The sequence below is a fragment of the Dermacentor variabilis genome, chromosome 3, assembly GCF_050947875.1.
Source record: "Dermacentor variabilis isolate Ectoservices chromosome 3, ASM5094787v1, whole genome shotgun sequence".
NCBI classification, from domain to species: Eukaryota; Metazoa; Arthropoda; class Arachnida; order Ixodida; family Ixodidae; genus Dermacentor; species Dermacentor variabilis.
The window spans coordinates 112531744-112555727 of record NC_134570.1 but is presented as its reverse complement, the minus strand read 5'-3'; the positions used below and the strand labels follow the sequence as shown (position 1 = coordinate 112555727).

General features: G+C 48.7%; 1 protein-coding gene across 2 annotated transcripts in view; it reads right to left on the bottom strand.

Annotated features, from left to right (window-relative positions):
• Window positions 1-237: 237 nt before the first annotated feature.
• LOC142574098 (chitinase-3-like protein 1) overlaps window positions 238-23984 on the bottom strand; it is a 32169-nt gene continuing 8422 nt past the window's right edge. Inside the window, exons 2-6 of one of the 2 annotated variants that reach the window (XM_075683267.1) lie at window positions 20817-21104; window positions 19074-19134; window positions 16702-17015; window positions 14915-15148; window positions 384-821 (exon numbers count right to left, since the gene is read on the bottom strand). In XM_075683267.1, the coding sequence (XP_075539382.1) occupies window positions 459-821; window positions 14915-15148; window positions 16702-17015; window positions 19074-19134; window positions 20817-21104 (1260 nt within the window). In that variant the 3' untranslated portion in view covers window positions 384-458. Of the gene's footprint in view, window positions 822-14914; window positions 15149-16701; window positions 17016-19073; window positions 19135-20816; window positions 21105-23984 lie in introns of both variants that reach the window. The other variant, XM_075683268.1, reaches the window with a different exon arrangement.

The window sequence follows — 23984 nt, the reverse complement described above, 5'->3', positions numbered from 1 at the left end:
AGCATTTATCACTGGAGTATCCATGAGCGTAACTATACCCAATTCCTAAAGCTCCGGGATTGGGATCACACACACGCACGCTCGTGCACAAAGAAAGAAAGACGCTGGTCACTAATAAGTAAACGAAACACGTTGGCATTTCTACGAGGCTACCGTAGAACATTTTCTCACGGGCACGCTCGCTGTCCCACACATACGCGTGAGAACAATGCGGACCAGCAACGTCCACGGGTCTAGAAACACTAAGCGCAAGTTAAGTTGAGTGCGCCGTAGACCACTAAACAAGGCGCGCGCAGCTTCGCGGTCTTACCGGCTGGAGTTCAGCGCTCGCCGTCCCAGCCACCAAATGAGTCTATAATATGCACGGGCGCACAACGCCCGCGTTTCCTGAACGCAGCGCATCACGTTCACCGCGTGGCACGTTGTGACGCGCAGCGCAGTTTCAGCGCGCCGTCGGTTCACCCGAGGCGGCCCTTGGCGCGCAGGCTGTGACCGAAGGTGTGGTTCCGCAGCAGGATGTCCCGCGCGCGGGCCAGCAGCGGCCGGCCGAAGGTGCCCCGGAAGTCGTCCATGCAGATGTCCCAAACGGCGATGCCGCCGGTGAAGAGCAGCAGGTGGGCCTTGCTCTGCAGCGACACGTCGTCCTCGAAGCCCACCCACTGGTCGCCGTTGACGACGTACGAGCACTGGGCGACTCGGTCGAACTGGCGCGACCAGCTCAGGTCGTGCGCCAGCATCTGCTCCAGTTCGTAGTGGCTCAGCGTGCCCGGCTGACGGGTGAACAGGCCGGGCTTGCCCGGACCAGCCGACGGGTCGCCCGCCTGGAGGGCAAGCACAGGCAGCGGGAAAGAGCGACGCGTCGCCGTTAGGGTGCTTTATAGATCGGCGTAAGAACGCTGGAAAGCACGAAGGTTGAACGTTCGGCTAAGTGGCGCTGCATTATCGACATTATCCGGCGCCTTAGACGCGGACAGTTGCGTGTGTCCGTTCTGTTGTCCGTGTCTAATGCTCTGGGAAGCATCGGCAATGCCGGAACGTACGATGTCCACAGGAGCGTATAGGTAAACGCTCGGGAGCGCGTTTACGCAGGCATTAACTACACTTCGTCTCACCAACTCATTGCTTTAGCAGGGCTGGCATCTCCAGCCACTGATCTCTGCTTTAGGGGGCTGATTATTGCGTTAATCAGCCGCAAAAGCGTAATCGACTGACGCCACCTGAAGTAAGCTACCTCATCCCGGAAGTCGACGCTTCGCCACTTCGACTGCACGGGAGCACGTCATCTTTTATTGCGACAGCAATTATATGGGCACTCTAGGCGCATTTTTGCCGTCGCCATCGCCGTCGGGGCGTCACCGTGATGTTTCTTATCAAACCCAATGGCGATAACAGCATCGCCGCGCGTTGTATGCTGTATGTGCGAGTGAAAGCACGGGAGGGGATCCGACGATCGCTGCTCAATGTGGCGCGCACAAAGAAAGCGGAAAAGCGGAGAGCAAACGCGCCGCGTTCTGTGGAGCGAAAGGCCGCGGGGGGATGGGAGGGAGACAGGGGGAAGAGCGTTGTGCTCCGGCAGCAACTGCGCATTTCGCGATCGACCGCAAGTGGAACTCACGATCGCGGATCAGCGAGGGAGGGTGTGGGGGCGGCTTCGACTCCACTACCAAGTGCGTACTTTGCACGGCCGTGCGCGGTCACGCGCGCCGTATCTTGAGTGGGATGTGTTGAGGGCTCATATGAACCTTTGTGCGCGCTGTGTCCTCGCCGCCCTTGCGCTGAAGCGATAGACCACAGGAAGGTCACTTCGCTCGCTGCTGCTGCCGTGCTAGTTTACAGCAGCGTTTTGACAGCGATTGTCCACGCTCATCGAGTGTGATCATGTTCGCTTGTGCACGCTGACACCATGCATGTTAATTCAGTTAGCAAGCGAATGTTTTCAGGTTTATACGGCTGATAAGACTACTGTCGTTGCTTCACATAGCCGCCTACTAATTTGCTATCGCAATCGATGCTTTGCTTTTCGGGAGAAACTGCGACTTATTTATCTTCCTCTGATTTACCTGCCGGTTGTCCCGTAAACTACCCAAGCAAGGCGCAGAGGTCTTTTGAATAGACATCGAGAACTTATATCGCCATGACGGCAGCGTCACTAACTTGAGTGGCGCGCGCTGAAAACACTGGCGGTTGTGAAAACGATTTATGTAAGAAACGAATATCGCATACTGGTTCATATTATTGCGATACTACCGACAGATACGGAAGAAATGAGCCACCGCGAGGAAGAATATGAAGTCCCTGAGCTCGCGGCGCGAACGAGTGTCTGCTTGCGTTCGGAGTACAGTGTAAATACAGTGTAAGATGTCCTCCTTCGTCTACGGCTTTCCACGCATTACAATATTATCGCAAAAGCCCTTACCAGACTTGAAGACACCACGAGACCCCTTAAAAACACGGAAAGCAAGGAAGAGAAAATGCTGCGGCCGCAATATTATCCGACCGAGCACACTAGTAGGTGAGGCACACGCCCTACTTCCGGGACCAGCCTCCGCACGGCAACGCACTTGCGCAGCTTCACCTGCGCCCGGCTCGGCGAGCGATAAAGTGGCATTCAGCATAACATAATTCAGATGAGCGCTTTGGGCTTCCATTAAACCTGCCCTCCGTCCGCCCGCACGCCCGTCCGTCAATCCATCCATCCATCCATCCATCCATCCCACCCACCCACCCACCCACCCTCCCTCCTCCCTCCCTCCCTGTACAGTGCCACCGTGAAAGTTCGTGTCAGCCATTAAGTAACGAGAAGAGGCTGCGTGTTGCGAAGGAAAAAGCAGTACTCTCCCACTGTTCACTATTAAGCTTTCCGTGAAAGTACTATTTAGCGAACGTTGCGTGGAGGGCGATCGCAAGCAGACAATGGAGAAGCGTACCAGAGCTTGCCCTCCTTGCTTCTTGGCTGCGGCTATCTATAGCTTTCGCTTCACTGTACTAAGATGATGACGGGCAGAATGGGCACAGGGTCATCTTTGTTGCACATTTTTTTTTTTTTTGGTGTGTGCGTGCAAGCTTTTTATTAAAACTGTTCGCTCGCTCAGGAACGCAAAGGGCATATAAGCATTATCCTGTATTGCCATGTTTTCATTGTCAAGCCTATCCTTAATAATGTACTATTCCCTGTTCATTCGCAATAGCCATTCCTTCAAATTGCGAAAAGTGTGGCATGTCGTTTTGCTGTGCTTGATTTTATCTTGCAAACATAATCCAATTAGAAATCTGAAATGCTGCGCAAACGGAGTATACAGGTCCCATCAATCCCTTCATAGCTTTCTGTCACGAAGTCCAGGGGCTCTGTACTTTTCATTTTCTGCTTAAACCAAATTTAAATTTATTTTGCTTCTTTGAGCCATGCACAAGGTACAGGATTCCTGCAAGGTTTGTCGGATTCTTGCTGTGTAAGTCGTCTACGTAGCCCTTTTTTTCGACGCAGAGTGGAGTGACGAAAGAATAGCCGATTATAGCTACTCAGGCAACCCACCAGCTTTACGCTTCTGGTTAAGAATAAGCGGACAGGAAAAAAGAGAGAAGAGGACCTCGATCATTGTGAGCCTTGACGTCGCAAGAATGTCCAGGCGTATCATGGAACTGCCCCACGCGTCACCTGACTTCACGACTGTTTTGGCCAGACAGACTTGTAGTCCTCTGGACGTCTTGCCTTGCAGCAGCTGTCACACTTTTATTTTTTTCCTTCTTTAGTAGAAGCAGAAGTATCGTCGGCACGCTTCGATGCACCTTTTGAACTATAAGGATTAGTTGCTATGGAAACAACACGCCCATTCTCTTCCATCTGAGTGGCGTCTCTTGTTGAAATTGAACGCGAGGGAAAAACGGAGTTAACCTGATAACTTCTCATGTTTCTTCGCTGTTTGTTCTTTCTTTTGTTTTTTTAACGCTCTGTGCCATTATCGCCATATTAAGATTAATGTTTGGGACATGCAAGGACGACATCAAGATGTAGAAAAAGCGTTCAACCGACCCCGAGTTCCAGGGTGGTCACAGCTATGGGCACAATTACACTTCTTTTATTTCCTTTTTTATTTTTTACCAGCCGTGGTTGCTTGAGGGCTATGGTGTTCGGCTGCTAAGCACGAGGTCGCGGGATCGAGTGTCTGTCACTGTAGCCGCATTTCGATGAGGGCGAAAGGCGAAAACACCCGTGTACTTAGATTTAGGCGCACGTTAAAGCACCCCAGGTGGTCGAAATTTCTTGAGTCCCCCACTACGGCGTGCCTCATAATTATAAAATGGTCTGGCACTTAAAACCCCATAATTTCAATACCTTATTTTGTTTTTGTAGTAGCGCATGCTCTACAATTGTTTTTTTCAGTGGCACACTGAAAAGACAATTGGACTAGACTAAAAGACTAGGAGGCGTAGCGGCGGCGCCGTTCGGCGCCGCCGCTACGCCTCCCTGCCAAGCGCGTCCAGGCATGTTCCGATGCCACGTGTCTTCATGTGCGTGTGTGAGTGTATGTGCATATTGGTGCCCACGCTTGTCCAAGCGCGGCAGCCGGGGAGAGGAGCTCCCAACCACTGTGAAGCAAGGGGGTCCGAGCGGCGCCGACACGACGGCTGCTCCTCCTTATCTTCCCATTGTGCCCACGCTTGTCGAAGCGTGGCAGCCGGGGAGAGGAGCTCCCAACAACTGTGAAGCAAGGGGGTCCGAGCGGCGCCGACACGACGGCTGCTCTTCCTTCTCTTCCCATTGTGCCCACGCTTGTCGAAGCGCGGCAGCCGGGGAGAGGAGCTCCCAACAACTGTGAAGCAAGGGGGGGTCCGAGTGGCGCCGACACGACGCTGCGCCACCTTATCCCATTGTTCCCGAGCGGCACCGTCACGTGCTCGTCTATAGAGGGGTTCCTTCTTGCCCTCAACTGCGAGAGTATAAAAGCAGCTGCCCCCGGACGCCAAAAGGAGGGCTCCGATTTCTTCTGTTGAGTAACGTGCTCTCCCGTCTCTCTACTTCGGTCAACCTGACCGCCAACTCTTTGCGATGTTAGAATAAACAAGTTGTTTTGTTGTTACCAGTCGACTCATGCTTTGCCGGGACCTTCGGATGCTTCCAGTTGTACCCCAGGCCGCCAGGCCAACGCTACCCTTGGGGCTTGCGACCCAGGTGCAACAACGGGCGTCAGCGCCGAGTTCCCAACAAATCGCACCAGCGGTGCGACCACAACAACTGGTGGCAGCGGTGGGATCGCGACAACGGAGGCCAGCAGCGAAGAGATGCAGTTGACTGTATGCTGAGCAGCTCATCGACGATCCGGGAGCAGTGCAACGAGCCCTGTGTGATGACTGGTTGCCTGCAGCGGAACGACTGCGCTGAATTCTTGGCTGCGAGGTTTGGTGAGTGCGGGACTTTCTTCTTCTGAGCTTTGCCAGGCTTTTGTTAGTGTCAGAAACAGAGCTGGTAATTGTGGTTGTCGTTGCTGCCGGGTTAGTTTGCGGCAAGACAATAGTAAGCAGTAGAGAAAGCAGCATTCAGAGCAGCGATGGATTTGAAGTCGTTGCGCAAACCGAAATTGCTGGAGCTTGCAAGAGAGTTGGGTCTGGATGTCTCAGACAAACTCAGAAAACCTGAACTGCTAAGGGCTATTCTTGAGTTAGAAGCTGAGGATGACGAGCTGTCGGAATGCCTTGAGACCATTGAGGAGAGGGAGACTGCAAAAAGACAGGAGCGCGAACTTAAAGAGCAAAAAGAGAAACAGGAGCGCGAACTTAAAGAGCAGAAAGAAAAAGAAGAGCGCGAACACGCTTTGGAAATGAAGCGTCTCGAGGTAGAGATGGAACGCGCTCGTAATGGAAGTCAGGCACACGGTGCAGGAGAACGAGTATTGCTCAAAATGACTGACCTGATGCGGCCGTTTAAGCTTGGAGAGGACATTAGTTTGTTCCTGGTTAACTTTGAGCGAACGTGCGAGAAGCAGGGGTTCTCTCGGGAAACGTGGCCACAGCGCTTGCTCACTTTGTTACCCGGCGAGGCGGCCGACGTAGTCGCTCCCTTGGATAGAGAGGAGGCAGAGGATTTCGACAAAGTGAAATCGAGTCTGCTAAAAAAGTACAGGCTGTCAGCGGAGGCGTTCCGTCGGAAGTTTCGGGAAAGTGAGAAAGGCAAGAGTGAGTCATATACAGAGTTTGCCTACAAGCTTATGTCAAACATGCAGGAGTGGCTCAAAGAAGAGAAAGCGTTTGGTGACCACGATAAAGTTCTGCAGTGTTTTGGGCTAGAACAGTTTTATAGTCGGTTACCTGAGAACGTGCGGTACTGGGTCTTGGATAGGCCAGACGTTAGTACGGTGGCTGGAGCCGCTGAGCTAGCCGAGGAGTTTGTGACGCGTCGAGCTCGCGGAGCTAAGGACGGTCAAAAGGGTGAATTTGGCTCGAAGTTTGAGAGGCCGAGGTTCACGCCCATGAGATTAAAGGGGGACACGCGTAGTGAGGATGCGAGTGAAAGCAGTCCGACCAAACGTAAAGAGACGGCGGCAGCCGAAGCCGAACGCAGAAAGCGGTTCGAGATGAGGCAAGCGCGCGTGTGTTATACGTGCCAGAAGCCGGGTCACTTTTCGGCGCAGTGTCCGGAAACAAAGACAAAAGTTGTGTTTTTGTCAATATGCAGCACTGACGAGAACATGAAGCTTCTCGAGCCTTACATGCGAGACCTCCTCGTGAACGGGAAAGAGTGCCGAGTACTTCGCGATTCCGCAGCTACGATGGATGTAGTTCACCCGTCCTACGTAGAACCCGATATGTTCACGGGCGAGTGCGCATGGATCAAGCAAGCCGTGGAAGCTCATAGTGTGTGTCTGCCCGTAGCAAAAGTGCTTATTGAAGGACCTTTCGGAGCACTTGAAACGGAGGCCGCAGTGTCATCTATGCTGCCCCCCCCCCCCAGTACCCGTACCTATTTTCGAACAGGTCCGATCACCTCCTGCTCGAGAAGGGGCTTTTGTTTGGTGAGGCTAGCGTTCAGGCCTTAACCAGATCGAAGGTTCGGGAGCTAGCTGCAAAGGCGGTAGTTGCGGGGCCGACGTTATCGAACAATGAGAAAGGGTCAGAGGCGCAGCAAGCTGATATTCAGAGCACGCCCGAACTGAATAAACTTGAGTCTGTAACGTTAAAGGCACCAGATACTGGAGAGGAAATTACCGATGCGGGAAAGTTAGAAGAGCTATCTGCAGATTTGCTCATCGCGCCTACGTCAGACGGACTTGATAGGTCGGCTTTGATAGCCGAGCAAAAGAAGGATGGCAGCCTAGAAAACGTGCGCTGCAATGTCAAGGAAGGTATCGCCAGGAAAAACGCGCGTTTTGTGGAAAGAGGTGGAGTCCTGTACCGGAAGTATCTAGACCGCAGGGGAGTGGAGTTCGATCAGCTGATCGTTCCTCAATGCTATCGTCAGGATCTGTTGCGCTTGTCGCATGGGGGTTCGTGGTCCGGACACCTAGGAGTTAAGAAAACTAAGGAGCGTCTCTTGCAAGAGTACTATTGGCCAGGGTGTTTTCGGGACGCAGACCATTTCGTGAGGACATGTGACACCTGTCAGCGGGTGGGCAAACCAGGGGACAAATCAAGGGCGCCGTTGAGATTGGTACCTATCATTACGGAGCCTTTTAGACGGCTCGTTATTGATACAGTGGGACCTCTGCCGGTAACAGCCACGGGGTACAGACACATTTTGACTGTGATCTGCCCAGCGACAAAGTTCCCTGAAGCAGTGCCGCTTAAAGAACTCAGCTCAGTTGAGATAGTCAATGCACTACTGTCCATATTTGCGCGAGTTGGTTTTCCTGCGGAAATCCAATCAGATCAGGGCACAGTGTTTACTAGCGCTTTGACGACAACTTTTCTCGAAAGGTGTGGGGTAAAGCTGTTACACAGCTCAGTGTACCACCCACAGTCGAATTCCGTTGAGAAGCTCCACTCCGTCATGAAGCGCGTGTTGAGAGCATTGTGTGTTGAACATCAAACTGACTGGGAGCTGTGTCTGCCTGGGGTGATGTTTGCATTACGGACCGCGCCGCATGCGGCTACGGGGTTTTCGCCAGCTGAGCTGGTGTACGGTCGCTCGCTTCGGTCTCCACTTCGCATGCTTCGAGAATCGTGGGAAGGCAGGGGCGACGACCCAGTCGTGGTGGAGTACGTGCTTAAGCTCCTCGAACGCTTAAGAAGGGCACAGGAGTTGTCAGGTGAAGCAATGGCAAAGGCCCAGCAGAGGGCCAAGGTTTATTATGATCGGACAGCCAGGGCCCGTCGTTTTGAGGTGGGCGATGAGGTCATGATATTGCGCACATCGCTAAACAACAAACTAGACGTGCAGTGGGAGGGCCCAGCACGAATTGTTCAGAAACTGTCGGACGTTAACTACGTGGTGAGTCTGCCAGGAAAGCGGAAAGCACAGCAAGTTTACCACTGTAATCTGCTCAAACCTTATAGACAAAGGGAAGCAGTAGTGTGCATGATGGTAAACGTTCCTGAAGAGCTTCCGGTCGAGCTTCCGGGACTAGGCTCAGTGACGAACAGGGAAGACACCGGTCAAGTCATTAGTGACTTAGTCAGTGGAGCATCGCTGTCGCGTGAGCAGAAAACCGAACTACACCAGCTCTTACAAGAGTTTCAGGGTCTGTTCTCTGAGAGGCCTGGTAGGACTTCTGTCCTTACTCATGATATAGAACTTACCTCCCCAGAGCCAGTACGATCCAATGCGTATCGGGTGTCACCCCGCCAGAGCGATATTATGGAGGCTGAGGTAAAGAAAATGCTACAGCTCGGTGTTATTGAGGCAGGTGAGAGTGATTATACCTCCCCGTTGATTTTAGTTGAGGTACCGGGCAAGGAACCTCGTCCTTGCGTCGACTACCGCAGGCTTAATTCCATCACTAAGGATCAAATTTATCCGATCCCTAACATCGAGGAGCGCCTTGAGAAAGTTAGTAGCGCTCAGTTTATTTCCACCCTAGATCTTGCCAGGGTTTTTGGCAGGTTCCACTTACAGAAGAGGCTAGTAGGTATGCGGCGTTCATTTCACCAATGGGAACATTCCGTCCTAAAGTGTTGAGTTTTGGTTTGAAGAACGCGCCATACTGTTTTTCAAGCCTCATGGATAAAGTGTTGCGGGGACAGCAAGAATTCGCTTTACCGTATCTAGACGACGTAGCGATATTCTCCGCATCCTGGTCTGAGCATATGGCACACTTGCGGGCAGTGCTAACCCGCCTGCGCGAAGCGGGCTTGACAGTCAAGGCTCCCAAGTGCCAGTTAGCACAGGCCGAGGTTGTCTACCTCGGTCACGTGATTGGTCAGGGTCGTCGCCGCCCCTCTGAAATAAAGGTGGCCGCTGTGCGAGACTTCCCGCAACCGCGCACGAAGACCGATATTCGGTCGTTCTTAGGTGTCGCCGGCTACTATCAGAGGTACATCCCCAGGTACTCTGATATCGCGGCTCCCCTGACGGATGCTCTAAGAAAAACAGAGCCCCAAACAGTCGTCTGGGACGAGACAAAGGAAAGAGCTTTTAGCGCCCTAAAGAGTGCCCTAACAAGCCAGCCGGTGCTACGATCGCCAGACTATACAAAAGGGTTCGTTGTTCAGTGCGATGCTAGTGAGCGAGGCATGGGCGTTGTACTGTGCCAACGGGAAAATGGAGAAGTAGAACACCCCGTCCTGTATGCTAGTCGTAAGCTGACCAGTCGTGAGCAGGCGTATAGCGCCACCGAGAAAGAGTGTGCATGTCTCGTGTGGGCCGTTCAGAAATTGTCATGCTATCTAGCCGGCTCAAGGTTTATCATTGAGACGGATCACTGCCCTCTCCAATGGCTGCAGACCATCTCTCCCAAAAATGGCCGCCTCCTGCGCTGGACCCTCGCTTTGCAACAATATTCCTTTGAGGTGCGTTACAAAAAGGGGAGTCTCAACGGTAACGCCGATGGCTTGAGTCGAAGCCCCTAACGTAGGAATCAGCCTCAAAATTGTTTGTTACTGATGTTTTTCTTCCTGAGGCAGGATTTTTTTAACATATTGCTTTTGTTTAGTGTTTCAAAGTGATGATATGCTTTCTAGTGCAATTTTCCAATTTGTGGACGCGTTCTGAGTGCTGCTAGACTACTGTAAGGAACTAGGCAGTGGTATAAAAGGGGAAAGAGCCTGGCAGGGCCTAGTGAGGGTTGTGCCGTGCTTGCTGACTGAGCGGTTGAGTTTCAGCGTAGTTCTAACGCTTGCCGGGAACGAGAACAAAAATGTGAACTCTCCCGAAGTCACTTTGCAGTGTCCCGTGCGAACCTGAACGAGAGAACGAGGCCTTCTCTGTGCGCTGCGCTCAAGAAACGTCGAGGGACGCCCGACTTCGGTTATGAGCATCATCGAGCGACATCCCTCCGGACAGCGGATGCAGTCCCCTGTCCATCGGGATCTCCTTCCCCCGGCGGGGCGGTCTGTTACGTTTCGCCTACGACGCGCGGTAAAGCCGGCGAGGATACAACAGACGCCAGGGCTTCGTTCAAAGCGGCAGACATTTTGGCCCGTTCGGCGCCGCCGCTACGCCTCCCTGCCAAGCGCGTCCAGGCATGTTCCGATGCCACGTGTCTTCATGTGCGTGTGTGAGTGTATGTGCATATTGGTGCCCACGCTTGTCGAAGCGCGGCAGCCGGGGAGAGGAGCTCCCAACAACTGTGAAGCAAGGGGGTCCGAGCGGCGCCGACACGACGGCTGCTCCTCCTTCTCTTCCCATTGTGCCCACGCTTGTCGAAGCGCGGCAACCGGGGAGAGGAGCTCCCAACAACTGTGAAGCAAGGGGGTCCGAGCGGCGCCGACACGACGGCTGCTCTTCCTTCTCTTCCCATTGTGCCCACGCTTGTCGAAGCGCGGCAGCCGGGGAGAGGAGCTCCCAACAACTGTGAAGCAAAGGGGGGTCCGAGTGGCGCCGACACGACGCTGCGCCACCTTATCCCATTGTGTCCGAGCGGCACCGTCACATGCTCGTCTATAGAGGGGTTCCTTCTTGCCCTCAACTGCGAGAGTATAAAAGCAGCTGCCCCCGGACGCCAAAAGGAGGGCTCCGATTTCTTCTGTTGAGTAACGTGCTCTCCCGTCTCTCTACTTCGGTCAACCTGACCGCCAACTCTTTGCGATGTTAGAATAAACAAGTTGTTTTGTTGTTACCAGTCGACTCATGCTTTGCCGGGACCTTCGGATGCTTCCAGTTGTACCCCAGGCCGCCAGGCCAACGCTACCCTTGGGGCTTGCGACCCAGGTGCAACAACGGGCGTCAGCGCCGAGTTCCCAACAAATCGTACCAGCGGTGCGACCACAACAGTTATTACAATACGTAAAGTTGTTTGCGCGTTTGAAACTATAGCTGAAGGGTAAACTCGCCAATGAGGCTGAAGCGAGATCGATGCAAAGCAGCTGGCGCCATCAGCCAGAATAAAAAAAAGATAAGTGTACACTTTAGGCCGAAGAGCTCTCGCATCAATACGCTATCTCGACAAGAGCGGTGAATTAGCGTTCAATACCTGTCCTTTACATCATACGAGAAGAAGTGATAGCCTGTGTAATCATTTGCTTCTTATGGTTATTGCGTGTTAATCGGGAATCATGTCGGATATGGTGCTACGACGAAGCCTTCGCTCCGATGGGTGCCGCCATGTTTGCTTACGCAAAGCTTAACTTCAGCAACGTATTATTTAAATTGTAGTGTTAATCGGTAGTGCGAACACAAACCCAAGGAAGCGGTTTGCGTCCAGAACATACGCAGTGGCAAGACGTATTTCATAAGGACACTCTAGACTTGGGTACTTTTGGTCTAAAACTGCCTAACTTTGATGCACGTGGGAGTTCATAGAAGAGCACATAAATATCAGTGCAAGAGCGCTTTTGTATCCAGCTCCCATAGAAATGCTGCCTACGATGCCGGAGATTAACTCCGCAACGTCCTGCTCCGTAGATTGCCGCGTAGCCGTCAAGTTAGCTGCAGAGACCGTCAAACTCAAATGTCACCGAACATAGGCGCAGAAGCAGGCTCAACTTCGTTGAACAGCCATTAACTATATTTCGTTCACTCGACGGAGGTACGAGCAATGTATTTGAAACGCAGTCTTGTCGTGCCTTTACGACACGCTCTTTTTCGTTCATTATGCATGCAGCATGCGTTCATTATGCATGCGTTCATTATGCATGCGTTCATTATGCAGGGCCTCTCTTGTTTTTAATATACATTAATGACCTCCCAAAGTACCTAAAGTCTTCTGACTGTATCCTTTACGCTGACGACACTACCATCTTCTCCTCAGACAAAAGTGTTGATTCATTGATGTGTAAGCTTAATCACGACGCGGCAAATATTGTAACCTTGTGCCAACTAAACAGACAACACATTAATATTGCCAAATCTAACTTAGTGATCTTCTCAGCTAAACAAAAACATATCTCAGTGTATCCATCGCTACCCTTTGCTTCCAGTGCACTTTATCCTACTGATAGTGTACTGTTTCTTGGCGTCCTATTAGATAAACACCTAAAATTTGACGAGCATGTTTTATCCTTAACAAAGAAGGCAGCATACGGAATTAGAATATTAATTAAAGTTCGCAATTTCTTTAACATGAAGACACTCATCTCCCTCTACTACGCTTTTATTCACACGCATATTAATTATTGCATATCATCATAGGGAAACACGTATCCCACACATTTATCTCCACTACAGCATACCCAAAATCAAGCAATTCGCATCATTAAACGTAGCAGCTACACATCGGAAGCATCTCCATTGCTCAGATCTAACGGCATTTTATCGTTACAGAAACTGAATAAATACTCACTTGGAATACTTGTTTATAAATCTGTTAACGGAAAGCTCCCATTCCCTATAATTACTACCAGCCAGTATCCATATTCCACGTCTACCCGTTTCGCTTCTACCAACAGCTATTTACTACCAAAACCTAGAACTAATTATGGTAAATTTACTACTAATTTTTCAGCCACACTACTTTGGAACTCATTACCGTGTCATATGAAGATATCTTCTCATTTTTACATATTCAAATCAAACCTTCGTAAATTTTTGCACTCAATATAACAATTTGATCGTTATCATTTTATTAATAAGTACTTTGTGTCGTTAAATATTTTACAGTGTAAGCTAGTGACTGACTTAATATGGTGTCTTTTGTGTTTTCATATAGCTGCTTTGTATTTATGTATCCTACACATTTGTAATGGGAGGTCCCCTGTACAGTCTGTTAACTATGGGACCTCCCTCTGTATGTATGTATAATCCCCATTTGTAACCTTATTATTATGCAAATAAAGAACTCTTGAACATCTTTATTATAGATGCTTAAAAATATACATTCGTTATACTCCGCTTTAGCTTTAAAAAATACGATTTAAGTGGTACTTGCACGTTCGGTTTGCTGTTTTTCTGACCAGAGTCGGATTTCATTAACTGTGCGGGACGCGAGCCGTGCTTGTACTGCCACCTCGCGTGTTTTTGTCCAGCCTGTCAAGAATCGTCGAAGAACAGCTCGCGTGACAGCATCTCGTTTCGAAGATGTCGTCGACGAAGTGCCCGTGGATTTATACCGCCGTTGGTTTTGATGGCCCTCCTAAGTGCACCCGTGCGCAGGAGTATGGTCCGACTTCTTTTTAAAGTTTCAAAAGAAGGTATTACCGATTCCTCTATAGTAAATATTTAACTAGGTAGGCAGTAAGTTTAGCCCATTTATTCGTAACTCACATCAGGTCGCTCTCTTTTATCTAGCTTCGTGACCGCGCTGGCGAGGTGAATTGTCACTTTTTTTTTAGGTTATCGTGTGATAGCCGAAATGGCCCCTCCTGCATGGACCACATGGTGGCCGGCAGTATTGGTAAACAAGATAAACATTAATACTATGAGTTTGAAAGCATTTCGCAGTCCAATACCATCAGATGGTGCTGCCTGTCAATACAAGGCCAGCGTGCACGGAGTCTCACGTCCGCTTCACAGGCTAGTAATGCAAGCACAACGGGACATTTTTTTTTCAATGCAGGACTAAAGAAAACTCAGAGCTCGGTTCTCAGACATATATGCTGTCATAATTAGGTCGCTTAGCTCATCACCAAAACACCTTTTCACGATTCGCTTAACTCCTACTGACTTGTCACCGCAACGGGCCAAAGCGTTTCCGTATTCTCTACAAGAGTTCATTGCTTTTACTGTGGGGTCACATTCCTTCCTAGAAGGACGAGATCATATACCGGAAGTTAAAAAGTGATGGTAAACACAATGAATAATCCATCCGCACTATGCTGATTGCACGAAAAGAAATGTCAGCATTGGTAAACAGCCACAATCAATACTACGTCGTCATTACAACGATAAATTTGATTGAAACACACTTTTGGAAACTTCTCGTTAATATACATTGTCGATTCAGTTATTTATTGACTGAATTATTTATTTGATCATTAATTGATTATTTCATTGATTTTTGACTGATTAGTGCAGTGCTGTGTCCCAAAACAATCAATCAATCAATCAATCAATTGATTGATTGATTGATTGATTGATTGATTGATTGATTGATTGATTGATTGATTGATTGATTGATTGATTGATTGATTCCCGTAAACAAACTTAGGTTATAGCAGACGCATCAGTAAGGGGAGCATGGGAGGCGGAGATGGAGAGGCTCTGGAACCACACTGACCACCTTTGGTGCCTGCACTTAAACCTGTACTTAAATCTAAGTGCGGAACGGTTTAGGCATTCCGACCGCACGTTGGCGCACAAGCTGGTGATTAGACACACAGCCTTATGCTAGCCGAAACAGGGCACAGCCACGGAGCCAGCGGGTCAGGCTCACAAGTACTTTCCGCGCACCTTGTTGGCGGCGACGTTCTTGAGCGTGAAGGAGGCCCCGGCGAGCGTGACGCCGAAGACGACCTTGTCCATCTGGGTGAGCTCGAGCGACATGTCGCCCAGCACGTGCGATAGGCCCGTCTGTCCCCGGCGCTTGGCCTGCGTCTTGACGCGCAGCGGGCTGTAGAAGCTCGTCACGGGAAACGTCGCCGGCTCCATGGTGCGGTGGGTCTCCACAAACATCACGTCCACCAGCTGGGAGTCGCGTCATAAGAAGGCAAGTGTGAGAGTTGCGACATCGAGAGGAAACTTCCTTGCAGGTTAGATGAAAATCAGGCCTTTGTGTAAACGAGACGTCCCAGTCCAAGCCACGATAGGCATACGAGTCAGAAATTCTTTAAATAGCTGGAAATGTGTTAAGGGAGAACATTTTGCTGCAGTACGTGCGGGAAAGAATTATTTCGAATATTTCGAGATACATCATACAGTCAAAGCCGTTCAGAACAAATGAGCTGCTTGCATTTTAGTCATTTATTTATTCTCTCTTTTTTTTAATCCTAGCTTGTCGTCAGTTTCGATAGCATGCACTCATATGGAAGGCCCGAATAATTCCACGACGATCACTTACTACATATCTGTTCTTTTAAATGTCACATGATTTATACATATGAGCTGAGAACTTCCTTAAAGAGGATGTACGTGCCCTTCATGTACATTCTTGAGAGCGCATGAAAGCTCGGGCAGTGCTAGAGGTGTTTATTTTCTGCGGCTGCCAGAAACCAGGGACGAATCAAACAAATTCCGTGCTTAGTCTGCCTGTAAAGCGTGCTTGACCTCAGCATACGTCGTGCTGTGACAAAGCCACTCATCTGAGTATGCCAATTTGGCGAAACGAATGCACTTGAAATTTCTATTCAGCACATTTCATGGCCTCAGAATGTGCACTTCGCTATATAATAGTTTTTATTTCCCTAATAGCCAATTGTACATCTTATTATTATTAAATTGCTAATACTGAGTCGCTGGTAAGCGTTGCCAGCGAAAAAACAATAGGCACACAATACTATGCAAGACGTTCAAGACACATTCAACTGCTTGCATCATTTTTTCTGTTCAATTCGTGAAAATACTGCTAACGGCGGACGAAACGAGCATTAATACAAACTTTACTCGCAGAGCAAAACTCGAGGGACCGCTCAGCGGCGTTCAGTTGGAAATTAAAGTTTTCGTATTCACAACCAAGAAAAAGTGCTTAAGTGTCTTCAGATTTTTGTTGTTGTTGCTCTTGTTATTATTATTGATATCGTCGTCGTAGTCGCGGTTGTTGTTGTTCTTGTTGTGGACATGTTTGTTTACAAACTCCTTGCAGTAGGTCCCGCAAATAATTCAAATCAGCTGCATTAATTGGAGAGGTGGACAGTATGTGCTCGACAATGCTCAGTGGGATGTTACAAATTAGCGTAGTATAACTTTTTCGTTATCCACTTAACGCAGGATGTCCCGACACCAGAATTTAAGCCAAGCTGTAAAGTAATATCGATTCAACGTAATATCTCTACTTATATTCTGCGTCGAGAAAACCGTCCTGCAAACCTGGACGTCGCCCCGGACGTCGAAACAAACGGACAGCTCCCGTTTTTACTAAGCTGACTCCGCTGTGGCTAGCCATTACTCACAGAGGATGCTGAACCGCTGGTCTGAACACCGCAAGTATGGTTCGAATCCCTCCCTTCTTTCGCGCGCAGTGCCTGCCAACAGGGTTGAGACGCACAAGCTCTCCTTCTCGAGCACGGCGCGTCCGGACGTACGTTTATGATGTCCTGCACGTCGAATCCCGCGTTGCGCTCCGCCTTGTCGGCGGGCACCACGACGGCGAGGCGCTGGCCGTCGGCCGAGAGGCGCCGGCGCAGCGTGCGCAGGAAGGTGCCCAACGCCTGGCGGTCCTGCTCGCCCATGAGGTTCGGCCAGTGCAGCACCAGGCCGTCGAAGCCGTACTGCAGCAGCCAGCGGGCCGCGTTCTCCGAGAACTCGACGCGGTAGCGTCGCTGCACGGCCAGCTTGCGGAACGCCTCGCCGTCCGAGCGGCGGCCGCCCACCGCGGCCCAGATGACCAAGCTCACGTCTGCGCCGCGTTCGGGGGGCAGGTGGATGAATGGCGCTACGCGTCGCGGATACGCGGCGCAGAAGGCTTCGTCGATCTGTCGTCCGGAACTGCTCACGATTGCCCGAGGCACGGCTTTCAGTGAACGAGCGTTAGCGTGCGCAGCGTCTCGGGCGTAAGTTCATTTTACAGAACGCTCCAGAAGGACCCGCTCAGCGGACGCTCCGCACAGCCAGAAGTCTCCTAACAATGGAGACGTGCCTTTTCTGTATATTTCCATATCGCTTTCCCCTTTGCCTTCAGCGGTGCATGTTCTTTTTTTTTTATGCTTCATCACATAGTCGACATGAAGGCTTCCTGCCAAGGGAAGAGGAGCGACCCGGAGCGCAGCGCGGATGTGAGGGTGGAGTTTAGCGGTCGCATACTAATGAATAATGGCACGTTGTTGCTGTCAATCCTTTGTAGTAGCATGCCCGTTTGGATGTTGAACTTGAGTTCATGTTCGTGGTTGGAAAAAGCTTTCGCAGAGTGGGCCCTACTGGAACCTGCTGTAATGTACCTTTCCCGGAAAGCACAAAGCGGCATATCGAAGAGATTCAATAAAACCAAGGTGAGGACAAAGCAGCGCGTGTATCCACCTCTAGATACCTTGTACGGCCTAACCTATCGAATTCACAGCAAAACTGTGAAAGTGGGATTCATGAATGCCAAATTGCGCTGCATATTTCTAAACAGGCACACTCGAGGAAAACGCGATCGCGCGACCGAGGAGATGCGTGTTTAATGGCGATCGGGCTTCCATCCTGTGTTGCCTCTTTGAATCTACACAGAGCAGCTTCGTATTTATAATCAGTAACCAAGGAAGCTACACGCACACTGTTTATTGTATAAGGGAATTTCACAGTGGCGATTGTGTGGCGGCAACATATGATGGAGTGGTCGGTATGTTCGGTCGGCATGGAGCGATCCACAACGTTTTCATTCCCCATTCCGTACGAAACCTTCCCGGCACATTCGCATTATTGGCGTTGCTGACGCGCATTATCTCTCTTTGCGGTCGGTGGCGTGTACAATTAGCTTTCAGTGGGTGTGTAATCCTTCTACATACAGCAAACACAAGAAAGAGAGACGAATATAGAAAGGCCCACGGTGACAGCGCCATGGACGTGTACCATTCTTCACCGTGCCTCGTACTCGTGTGCGTTGTCGGTAGAAAACCACGCTTCACGAACCTGCCCAAGTCTCCACCCTACAGGTCTATGAGTCTCAGTGAAGTTGGCGTTCATTATCGGCAGCTAAGTCTAATGAATGCTCACTTCGCCAGACTTATGACACCATAATGTTTCAGCAGTGGGCGAGAGAGCCGTTTAACATTTGTGCATCAGTGGAGCTTTATTTTATTGTTTTTTTTTTTTTGCTTGCGCATCGTATCTAACCTGATACAATAGACGTTAGATCGAAAAGTATCAAGCTTGTCTGCCGTCAAAGAACATGCCACTTCCCACAGAAATGTGGCAATTAGAAAAAAAAAAGCCCATCAGAACATCGCAAAACGATCGTTGGTCGTTTTGGGATGATCGGGCGCTTTCTATTCATAATTTCAGACACTGCCTGATTATTTCCACCAAATTAATCTCGGCTTTACCTCCCTTCCTCCCCACAGTCTTTGGGCTGATTACTGCACATGCCGACATTTACTCGCACTCGAATCGCCTTTTTTGCAAAAAGCAACATGAGAAGACAAAACATGAGAGGTACCTGCTTATAGTGGGGTACCTTGCGCTATCAGCTGCAGAATAGTCATGATAGACAGTGCTACTGAAATATACGTGTTGTTGCTCGCGTTGTACCTCGATTTGCATTTAATAATTACCTCAAAGGATCAATTTCATGCTACTATTTGAATCGTATAAATTTTTTTATACTTCCACAGGAAGTTGTAGTGAATACAACACAAGGTGTACAGATGGCTGCCCTAGTATGTCTGAAACACATTATCTCGAAACAGACAAGCACGTGTCCCGCTCAACGTGTAAGCCTCAAATGACAACGGGCCAACTTCTATTCATGCTTTGTTACCTTTATCCCGCAGTCTGGTGAACTTTCTGAGGCCTTCTTGTTGGATGTCAAACTTAGGATCCTGCAAATTAAGGTTGACAAGAACAGTAAAGAGTATTGTGACTACCTGGAGACGTTAGTTTATTGTACTATACAACACATGCACGCCTATTGTATTTTTCCGTCGCATCTGAAATTGGCAAGCGTCAACTTCTAAAGGTCCACTAACTCTCAGCAACTACATAATCTTTACTCGCGCAATCAATTGATCTTTAATCCATCGCTGTTACATTTGCCTAAAACCTTCTTGCGTACCAGTATACAGGTTGTCAAGTTCAGCTTAAACGTTTGAGGCGCTGTCTACACAATTGTGCACAGCAGGAGAGTGCATCAATAGCAAAAGCACTGATGAAAGTAATGGTATTTAAAGTGTGTTTCATATATCTTGAAACACTTATTATTGGAACTGTGCTGCAATTTTGAATAACGTGCAGAATGTTTTAGCAAAATGAGTGGGAAGGTAAACGGCTGGGTGTTTTTACTCTGCGTCAGTATGTTGTATGTAGCGGGTACACTTCTTTCATTGTTTTTTACACCAGCATCGGGCATAATTTTAAGTGGCTTGATAAGTGCTTTTCAAGCTTTTCAAAACACGAAATAGTACATGTTCTCTTATTTTGTGTGTCTGTAGCGAGTTTTCGCATCGAGTCGAAATTTTGTAAACTTGACACAACTCGCTAAACAATTGAAAATTCTTAATATTTTCTGCAGCTGTACACTTTCTATGATTCTGAAGATGCAAGAGATGTGGTGAAAGCAACTTTTCAACCAACGGGATAAAGTGGCGTCTGAAAGGGATAAGGAGGATTCGATGAGCAAAGCATCTTAAAGCATTTTGCAACAGTTTCTTTCTCTGAATTAATCACCAGCGTGCACCTACAACAGGGAAATTGGAAGCAGCGCTTTTGTTCATCGCTTTAGCCTTTAAACATTTCACACCCTAAGGAAAGGAAAATAAAGAAAACGTAAAGATAGAGGCGGGTAACGTTGGCATATACAGCTATTCTCTGTACATTAGCGTGGGTGAGTAGAATCCCGAAATACTCACCCTCATAGCCAGCGTGAAACTCCAGAACGGTAAAGCCGATCAATCACTCTTGAAATTCTATATATCACCGACAAAGACGCTTATCTAATAGTTGCCCAAATACTTTCACCGCTTTTCTTCCCATAACTTGCCTTTAGACGTAACATAATGTAGACAAACTAACACACTGCGCCTTCACGCCACACGTGCAAATGAATAGTTATCTCTTTGTGATATTAAATGACGCTAATAAATGATATTAATCTAACTTCTTCTACAACTTTCAAGAGACAATTTATTTGCCTTGAGTATACTTGTAGCGCCTCTTTTCTAATCCATCTTTTAATAAATGAATGAGAAAGCACCTAACTACTTGATTGCTGTATATTCCTTTCTTACATCATTATTCTCTTGCTTCGTTTTCCTATGTACCTGATTTGCGGCATTTATTACCAATTGGTCTTAGAATGAATATGTATATGGTACGCATCTATGCAACGAATCACCGATTATTTGATCTATTTGATTCTCTTTCTTCTTTTCATTAAAGTTCGTTTTTTCTTTCGCACCATCCTGCTCGCGCTCGTGCCGCTATTGAAAGAGAACAAAGCTTTCGTCAAGTTACTCGAGCAATTAGTTATTGATCTCCTCTCGGGCGTGCACACGTGGTAACAAACCTTGCTGACGATGTTGGCGGTTGCCGGGTCGACGCCCAGGTAGCAGTAGACGATGTCGTCGCACAGCTCGACGCGTATGCTGTCGACGCCGAAGCGCACGGGCTCGGGACGCCGGTGCGCCGAGTGGTTGAAGAAGCAGTAGAGGCGCTTGCGGCTCGCCTGCAGGTCTTCCTCGAGCGGAAGCGCCCACGCGTCCTCGGGCTCCGCGCCGAACGCCGAGCGAACGGCGACCACGGCGCCCGTCACCGTGAACACGGCCGCTGTGATGAACATGATGTTCAGGAACTCCTGCAATAACACGGACGGGAAAAATCGACGCTCTGCTCGTCCGTTTCTTGCACTTGGTTCGTGAGTCGTCCACGCTGCGTAGAAAAAGACCCTTACCAACCGCCAATAACGCGAGGAACTGCAGTAAATCAGTAAATGATCACGCTAACAACTACATTACAGAGCCTTTATCGTTTCCGTATATGTATTACCCTTTCCTGTTGTCAGAGACGCTTACGAAGGCAGCCTGTGGACGGATGGATGGATGGATGGATGGATGGATGGATGGATGGATGGATGGATGGATGGATGGATGGATGGATGGATGGACGGACGTGTCATTCCGATTTTCCGGGTGCTGCAGGTATATCTATCTCGTCCATCTCACCCTGTTCAGATAACCAGGGTACCAAATCCATGATGATGATGATAGAGATGATGATGATTTGCTGGCATTCCTTTTAAAGGGGGCGGTGACAAATATTCACTTAGCTTGCTTGAATTAATCAGGTATGCTTTTCATGCTTTCCATTCTAGCATTTGTGCATTCATCTCCATAATTTTTCTTCTCTTCATGTGACATGATGGTGATGATGACTATTTATTGCCATCCCTTTCGCAACGGGGCAATCACAAATACTCACTTATATTGTTTGCGTCTACTGTTATACTGTTATTTATGTATGCCATACATGCTTCCCATTCTAGCATTTTTGTATACATCTCCTTAACCTTTTCGTTCTATTCCTCAAAACTTATCTACCCTTACTACTCTTATCTACCCTTACTTATCTACCGCTACCTATGCCTGTAAGGGATAGAGTATTGTGAATCAATACCCTTCTTTTTACATCGAAGCTGTATATGCCTAGGGTTTCATGCATTTTTGTTCTCCGTGAACAAAGACTATCATGAGCAATGGCTCATACCAGTTATGCTCCCGTAAGCAAGAAAGAAATCCAATGGCTCATAAGGCAGAGGCTACAAGAACTCAGCAAAGTGAAGCGAACAGTGCTTCATTTCTTTCTAATCACGCCTACAACATACAGAACAGCATGTCGAAAGCTGTCATCATCAATGGCTCGTACCCCCGTGAGCAATAGCTCATAGACCCGTGAGCAATGGCGCATACCTCCGTAAGCAAAGGAAAAAATGCAATGACTCATAGTACAGTAAGATCTCGTCCCATTTTGTCTTTAGGCTACTCACTTTGTGTGAATTAGCAGCGATGACACTACCCCTGTTGTCGTTGTCGGTGATTTCAACGTGTATGTGTCGATACCAAAAAGGGAGCGGTTTACGCGTTCCGTGTTGCAGGCATCTCCCTTGCGATGCCACACCGATCAGACAACCCAGTGGCGCATGTGCATCGATTTGAGATTATCAAAGAATGTAATCGCAGTTACGAGTGAAATAATGACCACTGATCAAGACAATAAATGAGTTCGTACTTTTGCGCAAAATTGTCACCTCCGTGTCGTGTGATAAACTGCTTCGGTGGTGAACCACCTTCCCAGAGTGGAATGGCTCATGATTATTTCAAGCAATACTCTAAACCTCTCTCGCTTATCACTACTGCTGAATGGCGGATGCCTCTATCCACTTTAAATCCAAGCGTTTCTGGAAGGTGTACCTTACGTACGTGTCTCACTGGGTGAATCGCTTGGCATTCTACTAGGATGTGCTGAGTAGTCTGCGGAGTTTTGCTGCAGCATACACGTGCCTCACGTTGTTCCGAACATTTCCTCCGGTATGTTTTTTGTTCTTAGGCAACAAGCTTGAGCCTCGAATAGTAAGCTATTCCCCTTTGTATTATGTACAGATTTTTCCTTATAATGTCTTTCTTCACTTTCTTGCAAATCTGCATGGTGTTTTCTTCTTTCCATTCTTTGAATCCATTCACTCTCTGTGTCAAATCTGTTGACCTCTTCCTCCATTCTTTGCCCATGCTTTTGAGTTACAGGTACTCGTGCACATTAGCCGCCCATTTTCGTTGAATGGCTGGGTTAGCGGCGTTATATAATGGCGGCGAGTACGACCAGACAAAAACAGAGTTATTATTGTAGTCACCAAGTGTATTCTACTGCGTTGCGGATGCACATTTTGGGCAGCGGTGCAATCGTGAACACGCTTCCTTTTAAAAGGTTTTTTTTTTCCCGCAGGAACGCCAATGCAAGATGAAAACGTGCATAAGTAATTCTAGTTAGACAAAGCGTCACAAGATTTCGCTACCATAACCAGCTCTGTTGCTGCAGTACACCTCTCCGGTAACCCCGTAAACCCTAAGTTAATGAGTTTGCAGGCAAGCTAGAACTCTTAAGACACCCGCATGGTTTCGTGTGCGGGTTGTTTGCGAATATTGAAAATTTCGAGTGCGAATCGAATAGTCTCTCCTAATCGACTCGCATTTGATTCGAAAATCTCTACTCGAGATTGTCGTTTGTTTGTTTCTCTCGAATGTATACGGGGATAGGATTTATTAGCGAATCGACGGAAGAGACGTACTGATGCGAATGAGGACGGCTGTGAATGACTATGCGGCAGCAGAGCTGTGGCTGCTTCAAAGATGCACTGGTTCCCAAGCGAACGCATGGGACGGAAGATAGCTTCTTCTCGTTAATTCAATCAGGATGGCTAACATGATTACAACGAAGGCGTCAAATAAAACAACGGACGAAGGAAGGCGACACGGAACAACCACGTAGGCGCTACGTGGTTGTCCTGTGTCGCCTTCCTTCGTCCGTTGTTTTATTTGGCAGCTTCGTTGTAATCATGTATAACCAAATCGCCCCACAGCACGTGCTCAAGGATGGCTAGCTTTGAGGCGGCCAACATAGAAATTTGTTGCCTCCATTATTTTGCCAGCTCCGGGACGTTTCATCCCATTCAAACAATGTGCGG